At 37.0% G+C, this 18,350-nt stretch overlaps 2 protein-coding genes across 2 annotated transcripts in view; one reads left to right on the top strand and one right to left on the bottom strand.

Moving 5' to 3' along the window:
- The window catches only part of LOC140168163 (tetraspanin-18B-like), a 32,645-nt gene extending 21,662 nt beyond the window's left edge, over positions 1-10,983 (top strand). The window contains exons 2-7 of the mRNA XM_072191487.1: positions 2,010-2,094; positions 3,775-3,996; positions 4,609-4,797; positions 5,143-5,265; positions 5,973-6,056; positions 6,797-10,983. Coding sequence (XP_072047588.1) covers positions 2,035-2,094; positions 3,775-3,996; positions 4,609-4,797; positions 5,143-5,265; positions 5,973-6,056; positions 6,797-6,856 — 738 coding nt within the window. The 5' untranslated portion in view covers positions 2,010-2,034 and the 3' untranslated portion in view covers positions 6,857-10,983. The remainder of the gene's footprint in view (positions 1-2,009; positions 2,095-3,774; positions 3,997-4,608; positions 4,798-5,142; positions 5,266-5,972; positions 6,057-6,796) is intronic.
- Positions 1-14,093, bottom strand: part of LOC140167531 (tetraspanin-18-like) — a 156,845-nt gene extending 142,752 nt beyond the window's left edge. Inside the window, 1 exon segment of the mRNA XM_072190836.1 lies at positions 13,807-14,093. The gene's annotated coding sequence lies outside the window, so the exon portion shown is untranslated.
- Positions 14,094-18,350: the final 4,257 nt, after the last annotated feature.

The raw sequence follows: 18,350 nt of genomic DNA, 5'->3' as shown, positions 1-18,350 counted from the left end.
GATGGCATTATCAACTGCTCAAGCTATCTTATGAAGATAGCATTATGAAGTTATCAACTGCTCAAGCTATCTTATGAAGATAGATATCAACTGCTAAATCTTGTGAAGATTGCATTATCAACTGCTCTTGCTATCTTATGAAGATAGCAATATCAACTGCTTAAGCTATCTTATGAAGATAGCATTATCAACTGCTCAAGCTACATATATCTTGTGAAGATAGCATTAACATAGCATTATCAACTGCTCTTACTCAGGGCATAATTTAGTGATCAGATTTTGCGTAGCAAAAGTGCTATGCAAAATTCTACTTGTATAGCAGTTTCTCAAGTTTGAGTAGCAGATTTAATTCCCTCCCGATTTTAGGAATATTTTAAAAGTTTTCCTAAAAAATATATCTAGAAACACATCGGCAAAATTCAAGAACAAAGATGGCCGTTTTCATAGCGATCCTGTGTGCACACACGGCAAAATACAAGGCAAAATACTGCCAAAATTATGACCCCTGAAGGCAAATAACAAGAAAACATGGTAAATAATTAACACAAACTTAATTTTGTTGCATGCACATATCAATTTATTAGCTCTTATTGACAACAAGGTGAGTTTATAGTATGTCATGTTTTGTAAGTGGTAACATTTTGCATCGCAAAATATGCGATGCATCGAAAATAATGAATCGCAAGTGACCTAGATTGAGTAGCAAACTGCGATGCGATACCGACTAAATTATGCCCTGCTCTTACTATCTTATGAAGATGGCATTATCAACTGCTCAAGCTATCTTATGAAGATAGCAATATTAACTGCTAAATCTTGTAAAGATAACATTATCAACTGCTCATGCTGCTATCTTATGAAGATAGCAATATCAACTGCTCAAGCTATCTTATGAAGATAGCAATATCAACTGCTCAAGCTACATGTATCTTGTGAAGATAGCATTATCAACTGGTCTTGCTATCTTATGAAGATAGCATTATCAACTGCTCATGTTAACAATCTTGTGAAGATAGTATAATTATAACTGCTCATGTTATCTTATGGAGATAGCATTATCAACTGCTCAAGCTATCTAATGAAGATCGCAATATCAACTGCAACTGCTCAAGCTATTTTATGAAGATAGCGTTATTAACTGCTCAAAACTATCTTTTGAAGGTACATAGCTCATGCTATCTTATGAAGATAGTATTATATTTTGCATCTCTCAAAGCTAACAATGCTAGAATTTGACCAAGTTCACTACCACGCCAGAACAACAACAACATATTCATACACAGCACTCCCCACATTCTAAGCCTCTGAATCACGATTTCATGATCAGGCAATGAAGCGCAAATAATGACTTAATTGCCAGGCAAATGGTTTCGATGTTTCATGTTTCCTACACACACAATGTATGCATGTATGCCATTTGATACTTCACAACTATTGTACTTTTACATAATTAATGCTGAACATTTATTCCTGAAATACAAACTCATGTCGATCACCACCACACATATTCCACATGCGGTTTGTGACATCCAACACATTTGTAAGCTTTGAGCTCTATGTGAATGCATGAGGAGCATGTTTGGTATTTGACCTTCAATAGCTCCATGGAACATATTAGAAGACAACTGCTCACATCTGGAACCCATTTCACCGATTAACACATTGCTCTGATGACAATTGTAGTCAAGCATGTGACTGCTATGTTAAACGCTTATTACACATTACTGATGGGAGGTAATCGCTTTAAAGGAAAGCTGTTACAGAAAAAAAAAATACACAAGTTGTGAAAAAAGAAATCTACATTACCCAGACTTCCATGTCCCTCTGGTCAGCAAACTACTAGTTAGTGCACCTTTAAACTTGTTTTAAAAAGTTTTAATTTTCCCGATTTTTTCCCCATCAAAGAGTGCTGCGCGCCTCTCGTGAATCGGCTATTTGCGGATGCCTGTTTAGATTATCAAAGGCGTGTGACATAATGTTTAACTGCTTTTTTGTTTCTTTATTTACAGATTGTGAAAATTATCAACCAACAAAATGGGTGCCGGTGTACAGTGTATTAAATATACTCTCTTCGTATTTAACTTACTCATAGCGGTAAGTCTTCATCCACAACATTATCTCTCTTTCCCTCCTCTCTTCTGCCTCTTCTTCTCTCTCTCTCTCCCTCTCTTCCCACATCTCTTTTTCTCTTCTGTCTGTCTGTCTCTCTCTTCCTCTTTAAAATAGATTAAATGCATATTTCCAGGGCAACTTGGGAATAAATGATGTTTCATATATCAAACAAAGAAAGTTATACCTTGCAAGTGAGTTAGCATGATTTGTTTAAAATCCTTTTTAAAGCATTTCGCCATCTTGCATTCTAGTTAATACAATCCTTCATCAAAATGTGGTTAGAGATATGTGACGTGTCATGTCAAAAGGATACACTTTTGGGCAGGATCGTAAATGGATAGCCAAAAATCTGCCCGGGGTGATTTTTTCACAATTTGGGTTTGTTGCGAATTTGTGATGTTATTAATGTTTAAAATATCGTCTGATAGTTTCAGACCGGAATGTAACTGGCATCTTGTATTTTTGAGACATTTTTCAAGGTGATTCCTACTCCCAACATTGTCAATAATATTTTGAAAGGCCGATATCTCAATTTCCAATTCTATAATACCACAACTTACGACCTCAATATCTTCGCTTAGGAATGTCCGATTTCATTGGGGGAAAACGGCATTGTGGAGCAAAATATCTCTTTATTTCAGATATATGTAAAAACCTCAAAATTGATAACCTGCCCAAAAGTGCCTCCTTTTGACATGACACGTCACATATGTGTTTGTGTGCTAAAAATTTGTAAACATTGTCAAATGATGATACAAAGACACGATGATAAATCATTGTGTAATAGGAGACACACAGGAATGCTGGTCATCCCAGGGCATGGTGAAGTTGGCTCGAGATTAGAGATTAGACATTCGTTATAACGTTGAATATTACACTTTCAATCGTTTTTATGCATCAATCAAGTGTACGGGAGTAATTTCAGAAAATTTCAGACCATTTTTGGCCTTTAAAAAATTTTGGCCCGGAAATATTGAAAATTTGAAAATTTCGATTTTTGACCGAATTTTGGCCTAAAAACAACTTTCATGTATCGATCAAGTGTTCTAGAGTATTTTGACACCATTTTGGACTTCAAAAATGTTGGCCCAGAAATTTTAAAATTCAAAATTTGGGCCAAAATTGGGCCAAAAATGTTGAATGTCTAAATATGTCTGATATTACTTAAGTACACTTGATCAATGCAGAAATATAATTAAAAGTGTTAATATTCAATTATGTAATAACGAATGTCTAATCTCGAATCTCGAGCCAACTTCACCGTGCCCATCCCAGGGTTGTCCATGTTTGCTTACCAGTGTTACTTGATCCAAAATAGCAATAAATGCTCAAGTTCGGTAGTGACATCAATATTTTCGAAGTAACCGCCCCTTAACGCATGCGTGTACATTCAGCGCCTTTAACTTTATGCATGCGATTCGATACTGCAGCAAGCAAAATACGCACATACGTCACTACCGAACTTGAGGTGAACCAAATTATATGAGGCAAATGACAGTCCAATGTGTGTGTCCACATTGAGCTATTCTGGTTCAAATTTATACATCCACACTGCCGTAAAGAAACTTTTTCTCATCCAAATACCAATTTATAATTTTTTTGTGTTTTATGTACTTGATTTGATTTTCCTATAATTCTTATTATTTAAATTTCTCTAAACAGCTTTGCGGTCTTGGTTTAGTCGTAATCGGTTGCTTATTTATATTCGGGTTACAAGACGATGTCGTAGAATGGATTGACATTGACACAGTAGCTGCGATCCTAGACAACGAACTTCTACGCAGTGCGGTGTACATCGTGATAGGCGCTGGTGGTCTTGTGTTTCTGATTGCTGTGTGCGGATGTCTTGGCGCTATTCTCAGCAGTAAATGCCTATTAGCATTAGTAAGTAATAATCTTGGGGAGGGGGGTACAAAGAACATAACAATAAGGGGACATGACCCAAAGGTCACATTTTGGGCCAAAAAGTACCGCTTATTTAGGTCCATTTTGGTATATTAAGGATGGGTCTTTATTTTTTTAAAGTTTGTCAACAATTTTGTAAGAACTGTCAATTTGTTTTTGTTTATTTGATACCAGTCTTTGGGTATATCGGTGAGTCAGAAAACTAAATGGTTCAAGTAATAAAACTTGAAATTCAACTCATGAAGGGTGGGGTTTGGAATAGGATTGCTTTTGGTGCACCATGTCAGGATATCTGATTTCCAATTAATTCACACCCTGTGAAAGAAGACATTATATAATCAGGCCCGTATGCAGGATTTCATTGGGGGGGTGCTGATTTTGAAAAGGGGGGGGGGGCGATTTGGTGAAAAGTGGACTCTCTTCCCAAAATTTGGACCTTTTTTGTCAAAATGTTGGGTTTACAAATTTTCTACAATAAATGAAGACTATAAGCACCTCTGCCTATTCACTTTTCAATTCAAATGTAATTATTCATCACCACAGTATTTGAAAATGTAGTAATCATCATCAAATGCTTTTTTTCCTTTGCAGTATTTTGTCTTCTTGATGATCATTTTCGCTGCGCAATTAGCCGCTGGAATCATTGCCGCAATCTACGGTGGGGAAGTTGCAGATCATCTGGCAACAGAGGGCAAAGAGTTCTTACAAACTGGATACGATCAAGATGCAACTGGTGTCAACAAAACTGTTACAGAAGCCTGGGATCAATTCCAAGAAACGGTGAGTCTGGAGCTGATTATCCAGTGAAATTTAATGCAAAATATTTTTCGTTTTTTTTTAAATGGTGTGAACAATAACATATTGATTTGTGGAAACCACACTGGAAGTGTAGGCCTATGTATGCGTATTGTTATACAGATTTTTGCTTCTCATATCAAAACCACTTTAGCAATACAACTCAAATTTTGGAAACATTGTTTAAATGGTAGGTCTCAATCTCGGACAGAAATCAGAACACGAAAAATAAGACAATGCCTCTTTAAATAGAATAAAAAAGTTTCCGAATATACCATTTTTGTGAAACACCATGTATATAATGTATTTCTTTTTTCTCTATTTATCCAGTTTAAATGTTGTGGTGTAGACGACAAAGATGACTATGTATATGGTGTACCAGATAGCTGCTGTGAACAAGTAGAGGGTTACACAGAAGGCACTTGTGGAACTGTAGCCACAGCATATGTTCCTGTAAGTTGCTTGATTGATTGATTGATTGATTGATTGATTGATTGATTGATTGATTGATTGATTGATTGATTGATTGACCGACTGACTGACTAAACTGACTACAGTGGCATAAATTTCTTTATGATATTGGAGGATGGAAGTTTGTGTTACATCTTGTGAAGCAGAGTGAATAGTATTGTTTTTCGCTCCCACTGACTGACTGAAACTGTCTGACTGACTAAACTGACTACAGTGGCATAGATTTCTTTATGACATTGGAGGATGGATGTTGGTGTAAAATCTGTGAAGCAGAGTGAATGTGGGCTCCCAGAATAACTTTCTTGGAAAAAACTACATGTATAGTAAAGGGTGCTAAAATTGGCTGTTTTCATGAAAATTGGCAATTTTTTGTGCTAAAATGGTGCAAGCATCAACTTAAATTTGGTCAAAGACATGCATTTCCATAAAGTTTGCTTGGCCCACCCTCTCCCCTCATCAAATATTGGGGGAATTATCCCCATCCTCCAGGATTTACAAGGTTGAAATAATTAATGACAATACAAGCAGGATTGTCTTTTTTCAGAACTTCAGATTCCAGCATCTGATGAAAGAAGAGGGTGTATTCCTTTTTGTCATTCTTTCTGCAAGTCTAGAGAGTTGACTACTTCAAATGTTACAAATTTGTCATGCTTTTAATGTTTCTCTGTCATTTTTTATTTTTAAATCAGGGTTGTCAAGCAACACTTGAAGATCTTGTAGAGGAATATGAGACGATATTGGCAGCTGCTGCTGTGGGCGTGGCATGCTTTGAGGTAAGCTAATTCCCTCCCCTTCCCTCCCCCTGCCCCCGGGTTGCCATGCAACACAAGGGACAGGGGGAAGAATATCCCATAGATAGATGGCTCATAATGGGCAGGCCAGCTTAACAACTGGGTAGAAAACTATTAGAATTAGCGATATTGACATTACCACAGACTATTACACACTATTTGCTAACAGACAAACTTTCAGCATCACCCATTAATGAGGACCGTTCATTCCATGCCGTACGATGTACGGTGTAAGTCACCAGGGAAGAAAAGGAGATATTTCATTGTACTATGATTGTACCTGTCAGAAAACAAAAGAATTCTTCATTGAAATGTTGACTTTTGCAAAGCAAGTGAGGGAGCAACCCTAACAAGTCATATCATTATGATCCAGACAATAAGATTCTGGACATAACCAAAATCAAAATTTGCAACTTTCCTCTCATTTTGTGGGAATACAGGGTGTATCAAAAAGATTGGTACCCATTAGTTTTCAGTGATTATGGACAAGGCTGCCTCATCAAATACAACATAGGATCCAACAATTCTGGCCATTCCAAGATCGAGGATCATATATTGCATTTGGAAGAAGTAGGCTTTACAATAAACACCAAAACAATGCCATGGGTTACCAGTCATTTTGGGTAGGTCTCATATATATGCAGGTAATAATCTTATCTTTTGAACACTAACGTTCAGCTCATCTAAATATTCCTTTTGTTTTGTCTTTTCTCCCTCTGCAGCTTTTCTGTATGCTGTTTGCAATTTGCCTGTGCAGAAACATTGATGATGAGGATGATTAAACACACACTAGTCAGCTTGTTGTACATAATAATATCATGGTTATATTCACACCAAATTATTCAAAAATCTTATTGGAAAAATATCTTTCAGTTTAAAGGTGAATCCACAGCCTCATCCCACAACTTACTCCAAAAAGTTGAAACTTTGACATCATCAGAAACTAGGACTACATATGAGTGTGTAAGCTTTTTGCAGATTCGGTAGTTTGACAAAGGAATCACATTTTCGGGCTACGTACACACATACATACCCCTAGGCGTTTATTAGGAACAATATGGTATGACCAATCTGGTGTGAATATAAACTTATTTTTAAGAGTGAGTGAGTTGGTGAGTGAAGAAAGTTTCAAGAGTACATGTATATTAGTGTAAATTTTCACGGAACATTAATGTTTGCACTTTTGTGATCAATGCGACTACTGTAAAAAACAAAGTCGCAAATTTGAAAACAAAACCATTACTTTTGTGAAAATTATCACAAAAAAGTACTTTGCAGGTCAAAAATTGGCTTATGCGTTTGTAGCTTTTGTATTTGTATGTATTTGTGTGAGACTCTTGGCTTATTGTGAGCATTTTGTTTATTTGTTGTAATGTAAAAAAGATGAAACATTTAACAAATGATACTGTACTAACTATGCAAAATAAGAAGGACAACAATCAGGGGGAAGTGATGCCACAGAAATTAAGCTAGAGCCATCGTCCAGATTGGGCTATTCCAGTTGAAATCCATACACCCCTATGGAAGACATGACCTTAATCTCCCACACAGGGAGTGTGAATTTCAAACAGGTTACCTGAATGGTTGACTCCATTTGAAATCTATACCCCCCCCCCCTTTGAGAGATTAAGGTCATATCTTCCATAGGGGGTGTATGGATTTCAATTCGAATAGCCCATTGTGTTGTTAGTTTGTTCTTTTCACTGTTCATTTCAAATTAAATCCACTCCAAAACTGCTGAAAAGCGCTTGGGGATCGAAATGAAATGTTTAAATAAATTATAGGCAATATTCTTGCATGGGTCAGTCAACAAATGGTGGCACAACATGTTTATTTGCATGTCAATGTCATAGCAACAGTTGTAAAAAAAACCCTGATATTTGACTGACCCCTTTAAGAATGCCAATTATAAATGTCTTCCAAATTTGCCAACATGAGGCTGACATCACTATACACTTACATATTGATCATGCTGAAGTAATGTCAGCCCTATGAGACAGCGGATATTTGGAAGGACTTAACAATGTTCTTTGAGTTGTATGGTAGTAACTAACCAGTCTTTTTGTAAATTATTTTTGTTGTATAAATTTAGAATATACTGCAGTACTAAACTCATATAGCATAGGCGTGTGATTGTTTCCATTTAATGCTACAAAATAATCCATAAAAAAGTATTTTCTGACTGATTACACTATTTTATCAAGTTCTTTTCAAAATTGCTACCAAGATTTGCAACATTGGATGGTTGTGAATATTAAGCATAATTAGCCATTCCAGTGAAAGGCTATAGCTTAGATCAACATAATCTCATCAAGAATTATGATAAACGGGTTTACTCGGTCCCTAACACTGACAAAAAGCAACATTTCTAATTGAATTTCTTTAACGAAACTGTGCTCTAATAGCATAGCCCTTATTTCATTGGCTTAACAGCAGAAGTGCTTATGTACAGTCAATAGCTGCCACATTGGCTGTGCATAAATTCAATATGCACAGTACCTGTGAACACAGCAGCTAATGGAGATACGTCTTTCTGCTGCAGAGTCGTCAATTTGTAGGAGGTATTAATGCTGCTGTACATTATATATGATAAAAGTAATAATATGCTGTAAAAAGAAAGAGCGCTAGTGCTAGGGGTAGTACTGTTAACCCATTGTCTTTCTATAATATATGGCGTATAAAAAATACTTGACTGCGGTACGTTTATATTTACACAGTAAAAATTTGGTAGGAATTTTCAGGATGCAGGTATTCAGTGGTGGCACCAACCTTTTTTCTGGGAGGGGCAAGAAAACTTTAGTGGGTAATTATCCGGGGTAATTACTTGGCATGTGGGATGACATTTTACAAATTTCAAATTTGACTGGGGGTGCAAATACCAATATTGAGTGGAGTGACCCCTTGGCGCCACCACTGTTCAGTGTTCGTTCCTATTTGTGAGTTTACTTTTTTATATTTTTAGTTTTTTGTGAAATTTGCTTAAATGTATTATGAAAATTGCATTTATGAAGCTTAGTAGATTTCGATCCAAGCAAAATATGAACATTAATTTATTATCCATTTTGCACAAAAACTAGTCTTTTTGTACAGTTTCTGTAAAACTGACTTTATTTTACTTTAGAATAAATTGCCAAAACTATCTGATTGATTATTTACAAATTGTAATTGAAAGTGAGTTTAAAAACTGGTATTTTTGAAGGAATATATTTTGTGTAAATTTATAGTTGCCTTATGTAGGCCTATGTATATATTGGGAAATGCCTGTTTGTGTGTGCAGTATGGGGGAATTTAATTTGACAAAGTAAAAGTTCTGCTTTGATGTAAAATAATCAGTTGATTGGGCTCTATTTGAAATACATACACCCCTTATGGAGGACTTTTTAAGCTTCCACACAGGAGAACAATTGGTGTATAGGTTTCAAATGGGGTTTACCCATTCAGGTAACCCTATTTGAAATTCACACTCCCTGTGTGGAAGATTAAGGTCATGTCTTCCATGGGGGTGTATGGATTTCAATTGGAATAGCCCAGTGTCAGTTTATCTTGATCTTGATGTACAGAAAGTTGGTCTTTAACTGCAAAAAATGATGGACAACGCTTTTGTTTACAAATAAGGCATTTATTGCTATACTTTACGCATAAAAGTATAAGAAGTGTGGAATACTCGAAACACTATCACATGTTTATTTTAGGTATTTGTGTTTGAAATATTAACACTTCTACATGATGATATTGGTGAAATTAAAATAATGCTGCATTATTATCCCAATTATATATCTGTAAATGTGTTATAACTGAGTTCTCAACTTATTACTTGGTTAGGGGCCAAACAAATGCATTTCAAAGATAGGCCAAAAAAACACCTTTGGTTTTTTAATTTTCCGCTTGTATCATGGACCAAATATCAGGGCCAGATTTAGCCCATGGGCCACCCTTTGATAATCCCTGTGTTATATAGTGTTAATCATATTTAATGCAATACTTTTATGTGTCAAGTAAACCAACATGTTGAAATGTTTAAAAAGTGTTACCACGGTTACCACCACTTTTTGCAGTGTATACTGAATTCAGAATGTTACTAATTGCATTTAAATATGTTATTTTCTTTATCAAGCCTTACAAATACTATTAAAAAGTCTAACTTTTTTTACACTTATTTTAAAGTTACTATTAAAGAACCAACTGCATGAGAATCAGTATTTTTTGTAAAACTAAACAATGCGGAAATATTTTGTTTGAATTTGAAAGGCTTGATAATGATACTGTATTTTATTGTTTATTGTACAAATCTTATTTTTATAATTAGAGCACGTAAATTTCCAACTACTGATATAAATAAACATAAACTACAGGTCTAGAGAAAACAAAATCAACCACTTGGGCAAATGATCTGCCTCTCTTTTATTCATCCCTTGGAATAAATGTGGAACAACTAAACACTGGGAACCATGCTTTCGTATGTCATTAAAGGCCCATTTTATAATGAGCATTAACCACACAGGGTGGTTCCCATCTCCTTCAGGTAATGGAGGAAAGGAGAGAAGATCATGATATTCGCATACTGTTAAATTTGTGACCTCCCCTTTATTCATGAAAATAAAAAAGCAAAAAAATTACCAATTAGACCAATACAATATAAAGAGAGTAGGAGCGTAGCTAAATGTGTTTTCTCTTTAGCGCTATAATTAACAATACCAATTAATATAGGATTAACAATTCATCATATGTATTATTTAATAAAAATTTTCCAACCCTAGAGTAAATTTTCATTTTCATGTTTTCCTTTACCATGTTTACATTTTCTGTTCTAGTATTTTTATATATGCTTCAAATGCAATGTATTGTATAATTTTTTTTTAAGTATTGGAAATAAAATTGGAAGATGTAAGTTTCTCTGTGATGAACGTAAGTTTTATGATACTGGTTCCAGTGTACTGGACTGATTGGGCTATTCCAGAAAATAGATGCACACCCCCTATAGAGGAGTTCGGATATCCGGACTTTTTGTCCAGTCGTGACTGTTGGAAATCCAGACTTTTAAAGTGCCCAAAGGCAAAAAAATCCGCAGAAAAATAGTTTAAAATCAGAAATCCTCAATATGAGAGCTCATTTTCAACATTTCCGTGATTTTTCCTTCATTTTATTGGATTTCCAAGCTTTTTCCAGTAACATTGGCAACTGGAAGTCCAGTCGTTTTCAGAAAGCAAACTTGGAAACCGGACATTTCTTTGATTGAAAATTTACTCCTCTATAGGGGTGTGCACCTATTTTCTGAATAGCCCATTGTATGCCTCTATTATAACTATTTTATAGCTTTATCTTCCACAAAAAAAAAAACGCCCAACAACATCACCACATATTTCTTTCCACTAAATCCCACTAATTGTGAACATTTTTAAAGGCTGAACGGTGGGTACGGTGATGTGTGGCATACTCGGTTTGCATTTCTAGCTCGCAGATTTCAGAAAAGGGGTTCTTTTTCAAAATGTTTTGGGGAAGGGGAGCAAATTTGCATCACTTTTAATAGAAATCACTTCCCAGTCATTTTTAGATATATGTTTAAGCCTCTATTTTTCGTCACTCTGATTTATATCCCTACCCAATCCAAAATCAAGAACCCAAAAGTATGCATACAAAAGAACTTTATGAACTTGGTGGCACCAGCAATACTTAACTGGGGGAAATGGGGGAGTGAAATTTTTTTGGGCTATTCCAAAATAGTGGACTTTCTGTGATTTTTTTTTTGTCCTGACTAGGGGTAGCAAACTGGGGGAGTGCAACGAAAAAGTCGCCCCTGACACTGATTGAACCTGTACTGTAAGGCACAATATTTTTGCAACAAAAAATGTTTAAGATTTGAAAATAACCATTTTTGTTGCATGAATTTTCACACATTTGATACCGTCATAGGCCTTTAGAAAAAGATATTTGCGAACATGAAAATTTTGCGAATCCATATTACCCCGGGTATGTCGCTCACAAAATGTATGATGCATCCCCCACCCTCCACATGTAAATCAAAATTCCTGTAAACATTGAAAATCAGCCCTTTTTTGAAGGAACAAGTCACCAAAGGTCCAATTTTTAAAGTAAAAATATTGAAATTGGCCTATTCTTGAAGGAAAATTTCATATAACAGTCTACTATAAGCCCATCACAGGAACATGTTTTGGAGTATTGGTATGAACTAAGTATTCTGAACAAGATCTTATTCTTGGCCATGTCTGCAATTGAAGTAAGGTCATCTTGGTCATTGAGAGGTATGCATACTGTCTTTGACTGCATCAACAAACTTGAACCTGATACAAATTGCTCTAGAGGTCAAAAGGATCTAGAGCTTCAAATGGAGTGTGTGAATGTATACCAGCATGATGCATTTATTTCACTGTGCGTTGAACCATGATTGAACTATATAAAGTGAATGGAGTGGTACAGACTGAGACGCTGTGTGACACTTTGCTAAAAAAAATCCTCCCCTCCTTCCCCCCACCCCACCCCCAAGAGCTGCACCACTGGGTACCCAGAAAGAAGTAATATTCTCCCACAAGCTTCACAAGCTATGGATCACATCTGGAGAGATGTGGCAGGGCTGTCAACTTTTTGGAATTGCTTGGCGTGGCGTGAGATTATACTACCTTGGCGTGAGACCGTGAGAAAGTGACCCAATGCGTGAGACTCACGGCCAATGCGTGAGAGTTGACAGCCCTGGATGTGGAGATTTTGGTAATACTTCAGTCTCAACTAAAGATCTCATAGTTTTGTCATATATTAGGCAATTTTCACCTAAAGACCCTGTAATTTTATACCCTCATTTATATAGATCTTTTATATTGGTCACTAAATTGCTCTTATTATTTTTTTATAACTTTTAAAAAGTCTGCATGTTTCCTGATGATGTGGAGGGTGTAGGCTTCATGGCATATTCAGGAACCGGAATTGTGGCATTTCATTGGCAGATCCAAGAAGTGAAGATATATCAGTAGGCCTAAACCCCTTCCCTTCCCCTTCCCCAATAAATTTGTAAAATCAGCCCAGTATCAGCCAATAGCCTCTCACTCCCCTCCCCGTAAATTTGCCAGTATTTCTCCCCACCCATTTTGAAAGAAAAGGCAGGGTTCTCAACCTTGCTTAAGTTCATGCAATCTTGATAGCAATCATAGGAGCTGTGCAATAATTGTGAGCCAGGGGAGGAGGGTAAGTGGAGGGGGCAAGAAATTTTTTGGCCAGCAAAAATGGGGGGGGGGGCAATTTTGGCAAGCCAAGAAGATGGGGGGCAGCGAATTTCGGCACACATGGCAGGGCACCTAAACAATAAGAGGCTTAGGAAAAAGCATTTGGACATTTTATCAGGGGAGGGGGTTAATAATTATTGCACATACCCTTGAAGTTGATGGCAAGAATATTTTGTTTGTTTACACTTGTTAAGCATGTAAGTGTAAACAAAGTGACTTTGCAATTTGGTATGATTAGTCCATGCTTATATTCACATTGCAATATCTTAAATATCAAATTTTCTCAAAACATCCCAGATCAAACGATGCAACATCTTTTCCCATTCATAACACGTACGTCATACTAGATGAGTATTTTCAATGCGTCAACCCTGGATCACTGGGTCCCGGATTCCATACAAAACAAGATGATTTTAGCAGTAGAAACAATATTTCAAATTACACTAATTTTAGCTTTAAACAATGCCAACAGTTTATAAATCACAGCTGAGCTTACTCACCTCGTAATTATGCTACAAAGTCAATCTGTTATATCCTGTTAAAATTTTCCAATACAGCTTTTCCGACTAATAATTTGTCCACGAATGACACAAATATTGAGATCTCTGCAGCGCTGTGTAATATCCAATATGCTGACAACGTAACACAGTCGATGTAAACATTCACTTGGAATCACTACTGCACGGTTTTCGTCGTTTTCTGTGCTCGGGTGTGGCATAAGGCAATTTTGAACACAGTCCGTTTTCTCCTTGTAATAATATGAATTTTATAGGAGGAAGATGGCGCGCTGCATATATGCAGCGAAAATCGAAATGTTTCTCCTCGCCCTGTTCATGTACTTGACTTTCACAGATGCTAAAAGATGAGTGATGAAGGGATGCGGGCAGAAAATCATGGGGAGACGTGACTCAGAGGGCATCTGACAGCATTTTTCAATTTAGCCATAGAAATAGTTCTTGAAATTTTTGTTCTTGAAATTTTTGTGTGTGGGGGGGAGGTCGCCGCCCCCTAAAAATTAAACAAAAACTCCACTTTTCACCTGGGAAGTGTAAAATGTTCACACAAAGGTCTAACTTGTAATTCTAACTGTAGTGCCGTAAAATGTCGTTAATAAGCATAGGCATAGGCCCCTATGTGTAGTATTAACGAGGGCGAGTTGGTCGGACAACTTATACAAGAACTTTGGGCCCCAAAATTGCCCTTTGCATGGCCTTTTTAGCCCGACAAACACCATGTTTTGGGCAAAATTGGGTAAAATTGCTCAATTTTGCGCACTTTGCACCCATTGTAGGCCTATAGCAAAATTCACCTTCATTTCGGGCTAAAATAGTCTGAAATTGACATTTTTCCGGGCGTGTCGTGTGCAAATGTCCTCAAATCTGCACAAAACTTATGCTCGTCTCCCTAAAATTGTAACGCTTCCGCCGCCAATGTCGATTGATTGATCTTTAAACCTAACTCAAGTGTAGGGTCTACATGCTATATTGAGTTTAAGGGGCAGCCGGCAGGAGCGTAGCAAGCGGGGGAACAGGGTGGACGAAGTTCATGGGGCCCAGAGGGTTCAGGGGCCCGAGCATTATTAAATAAGGGCTGATGATGGAGTGCAGGGCCGGATTTACCATTGGGCCAGATGGGCCCGGGTCCAGAAAATTTGCACTTTTGCACGGGGCTAACCGTAAGGTTAACATGGTTAATTTGGTCAGAAATCCACATAGATTGGGGGAATGATTGTATGGAGCACCCCCTGGCAAAATAGTGGGTGGGCCCCCGGGATCTATGACAAAAACTACATTTTTAAGATTGAGTTATATAGTGGGGTTCCCAGCTACTGTTCACATGCACCCAGATCAGGGTATTTTTGTGGCGCCCTCTACGGAGGGGCCACATATAGGCATGTACTTTGTGAAAGGCTTCTAATTTCACTCTTGCTAGATTTACTCCTTAATTGTTTTGCTAAAATTATGCCCAGCTCAGAAATAAAACCACAATATGCTAGGATTTTATTTTATTATTGTTTTCTGATATGCACGGGATAAAATGATGTGTGTATATTCTTTGTTTAAAATACAAAATTAATGGACTTATAAAAACACCAAATAACCCGTGACCTTTGTATGGTTTAAACCAGTTTACCGCCTCTTAGAACCCGATAGACGGTGACATTTGACCATTCTAATTATGTATGTTTTGAACATGTTTGCACATGAATTAGTTGTTTACAGTGTGAAGAATCTACAACATGCTCATCTATCAGGGCACAGTTCTTTAACCCCAATACATTTGTGCATTCATTGAATGACCTTTGAAAATGTGAGTACAACAACTCATACTTTGCAAATTAAGGTCAAATTTTGCACTATGATTGTTTAATTGAGGTTATTGATAATATAGTGATTGCACACAGTGCACCTAATCCTTAAACCAACACCAATTAATTATAGTTGACCAACACATCCACTGACCAAACATGAAATCACTAATGGTTTATGTGCTTGAATACAGCTCAGTATCTTTGTGGTGACTATCTCTGATAAAAACAAAACATTAATTAACGAAAATCAATCCTGGTCAGCAGAGAAAGGAATAAATTTGGAAGACATGACTGTGTTGAAGGTCAGAAGTTTATTTGCAAAAATAATATTTATTGTAATATGCCTAACTGCTGGGAAGGGTTCCTAGCAAGGTAAAGTGAAAGAAACCCCAATGGCTATTTTGTCTGTTTAAAATAGAGTTCTATGGCCGACTTAAAGTCATAATTATGACGTAATTTTGTTATTTATTAATTAATTTTTAGCAGAATTAATAACATAAAATGGGCTGTGCCCGTTTCATGAAGAATAACGATCGATCTTACCCTTGATTTAACAGGCCTGTCAATTTCTTGGTATTGTTTGATATGAAAGGAGGGTATGATTGTTTTGTATTAGTTTAAGTATTTCCTAGCCTCTCTTAGCCACATGGTTGGCTACAAAAGACACAGAGTAGCCTATACCTTATAAACTGGCATGAGTGCGCCGACCCCAAGTTTTCAACATTTCAGGATTGTTTCTGGACGGAGGTCGGGTGAAAAACGAAATTACGTTTACATGACTTTGTCGAAATTCGTCGTGTGTCAAGAATGAGTGTATAGATGACTAGGGGGAAGCTTACTTATTTGTGTCTTCTAGTTATCCATCATATACCCTAGGCCCTGATAACGAAATTCAACAATATTCAATATCCAAAGCAATATCCTCACTACAACGGCCCCAAAACAGAACTCCCACCCCACATAATCGCAAATTGACACGAAAGCTTCATTCCATGAAGCATTTCTCTCGTATTTGATCATCTTCTACTCTTCCCTAAAAAAATCATTATAATACCAAATCTAATCACCATGGAATTCACCATATCCCGTCCAGCTCACATTGGGCGCCACATCCCTTTTTTAAAGGAATTTTTATTCTTCGTATTAATAATCTAAGGATGTACCGTTCTTGAGAAAAAGGTCAAAGGTCAAGCGTTGACCTCTAAAGAGTCAAAATTTTAAACTTGCTCCAATCTTGATGAAAATGGTGTCAAAATCTTCGCGCTTTGCTTTTTCTTTTTTTTAGCCCAGTGGGTAGGCCGAGGGGGGGAAGCAGAGCAAAATTTCACTTAATATTATGTTCCAACAAGTAGATTGGGACGACATGTTCTTTGTTTGTTCATGCATGCACAAGCAGTGCACACAAAATTGTTTATTGTCCAACCACTATGTAATTAAAATGTATACACATTTATTTGTTCCTGGTATACCAAATGAAAGTATTTATATAGCTTAATTATTCAATTTGTTTCAAAGATTTTCTAATCTAATGCATCATAATTACAAAGGGACACATTTAGGCCTACCTTCCACAGGGTTCATATAGTATTGCCAACCCCCCCCTTCATAGGTGTAGATCCTATCAGTGTCTATAAAGCTAGCCACCGTATACGTACCCGTCTGCCCGTCATTTTAGATGGGTGTTTGCTCTTGGGACGGGCATAATTAGTGACTTCTAACTATGACCCTGGTTATCTCATGCGGATGAATCCCCTCCCCAATATTTTGATAATAGGCCTATAAGGGGGATCCATACAATCATTCTCCACCCCTCCCCACCCCCAATGTAAGACGCCGACGGTAGCCAAATTCATAATTTTGGCTATTGTAGCCTAAAAAGTGCCTATTTTTGTTGTGTGCTCTTCACACAAGATTTGTTTCACTTTTGCACCATTTTACCCGGGCATAATATGAATCTATCATGGCAAAAGTTTTCGCTCATATTTGTAAACTTATTCTGTCGCCAAAAGGTAGGTACTGATTCTTCAAGAAATTTTTTCAACCCCATTCCCCAATGTCAAAAAGAAATCTAGGCCTATAGGCCTAATATGTCACTGCTTAACTTTGAAATTATGCAAAGTATTTTTGTTTAAAGTTAGGGGCTGTACCATGAGCCCTGCATGCATATGGGGGACTGTAAAATGTAAAGGGGGGACAAGAATTTGTTGCCCAGCCCGAAAGGGCAAGCAATTTTTAAAGTCGAGGGGCAGGTAAGCAATTTTTGGGACACAATTATGTGGCGCCTTTTATATAAAAACGCTTTCAAAGGCTATGCAAATTTTTATGGTTCAAGCAAATTCTGCCCTCCCATGGCAAAAGGGCCTAACAAATTGATTTTTTTTTAAATAATTGATTAAAACCGTGGCAGCCTCCATCTACTTGTACATGGTAACCCACCCTAATTTGGGTATTTATTGGTGTTTATGGTTAGAATATAAGTATTTTAAGTTTTGAATGGGTAGATATACACAGGCTTCTGGAATCGGGGGCCGGGCTGATGGGGGGCTCAGCCCCCTCAATAATTTTGGTGTCGTACCTCAGCCCCCCCAATAATCCTAGGTGAACTTACAAAATTGTGATAAAATAGAGGGAAAATGGGTCTTTGTGACCTATATTTTGCAAAAATACCGGTATCTGATTGCGAGGGGGGGAAACCGATCGCAGTTTCAGGCAAACAAACTGGTGCTCCAATAC

This window comes from Amphiura filiformis, chromosome 13, assembly GCF_039555335.1.
Source record: "Amphiura filiformis chromosome 13, Afil_fr2py, whole genome shotgun sequence".
Classification (NCBI taxonomy): domain Eukaryota; kingdom Metazoa; phylum Echinodermata; class Ophiuroidea; order Amphilepidida; family Amphiuridae; genus Amphiura; species Amphiura filiformis.
Note: the sequence above shows the minus strand (reverse complement) of the source record. Positions and strands in the feature narration are given on the sequence as shown.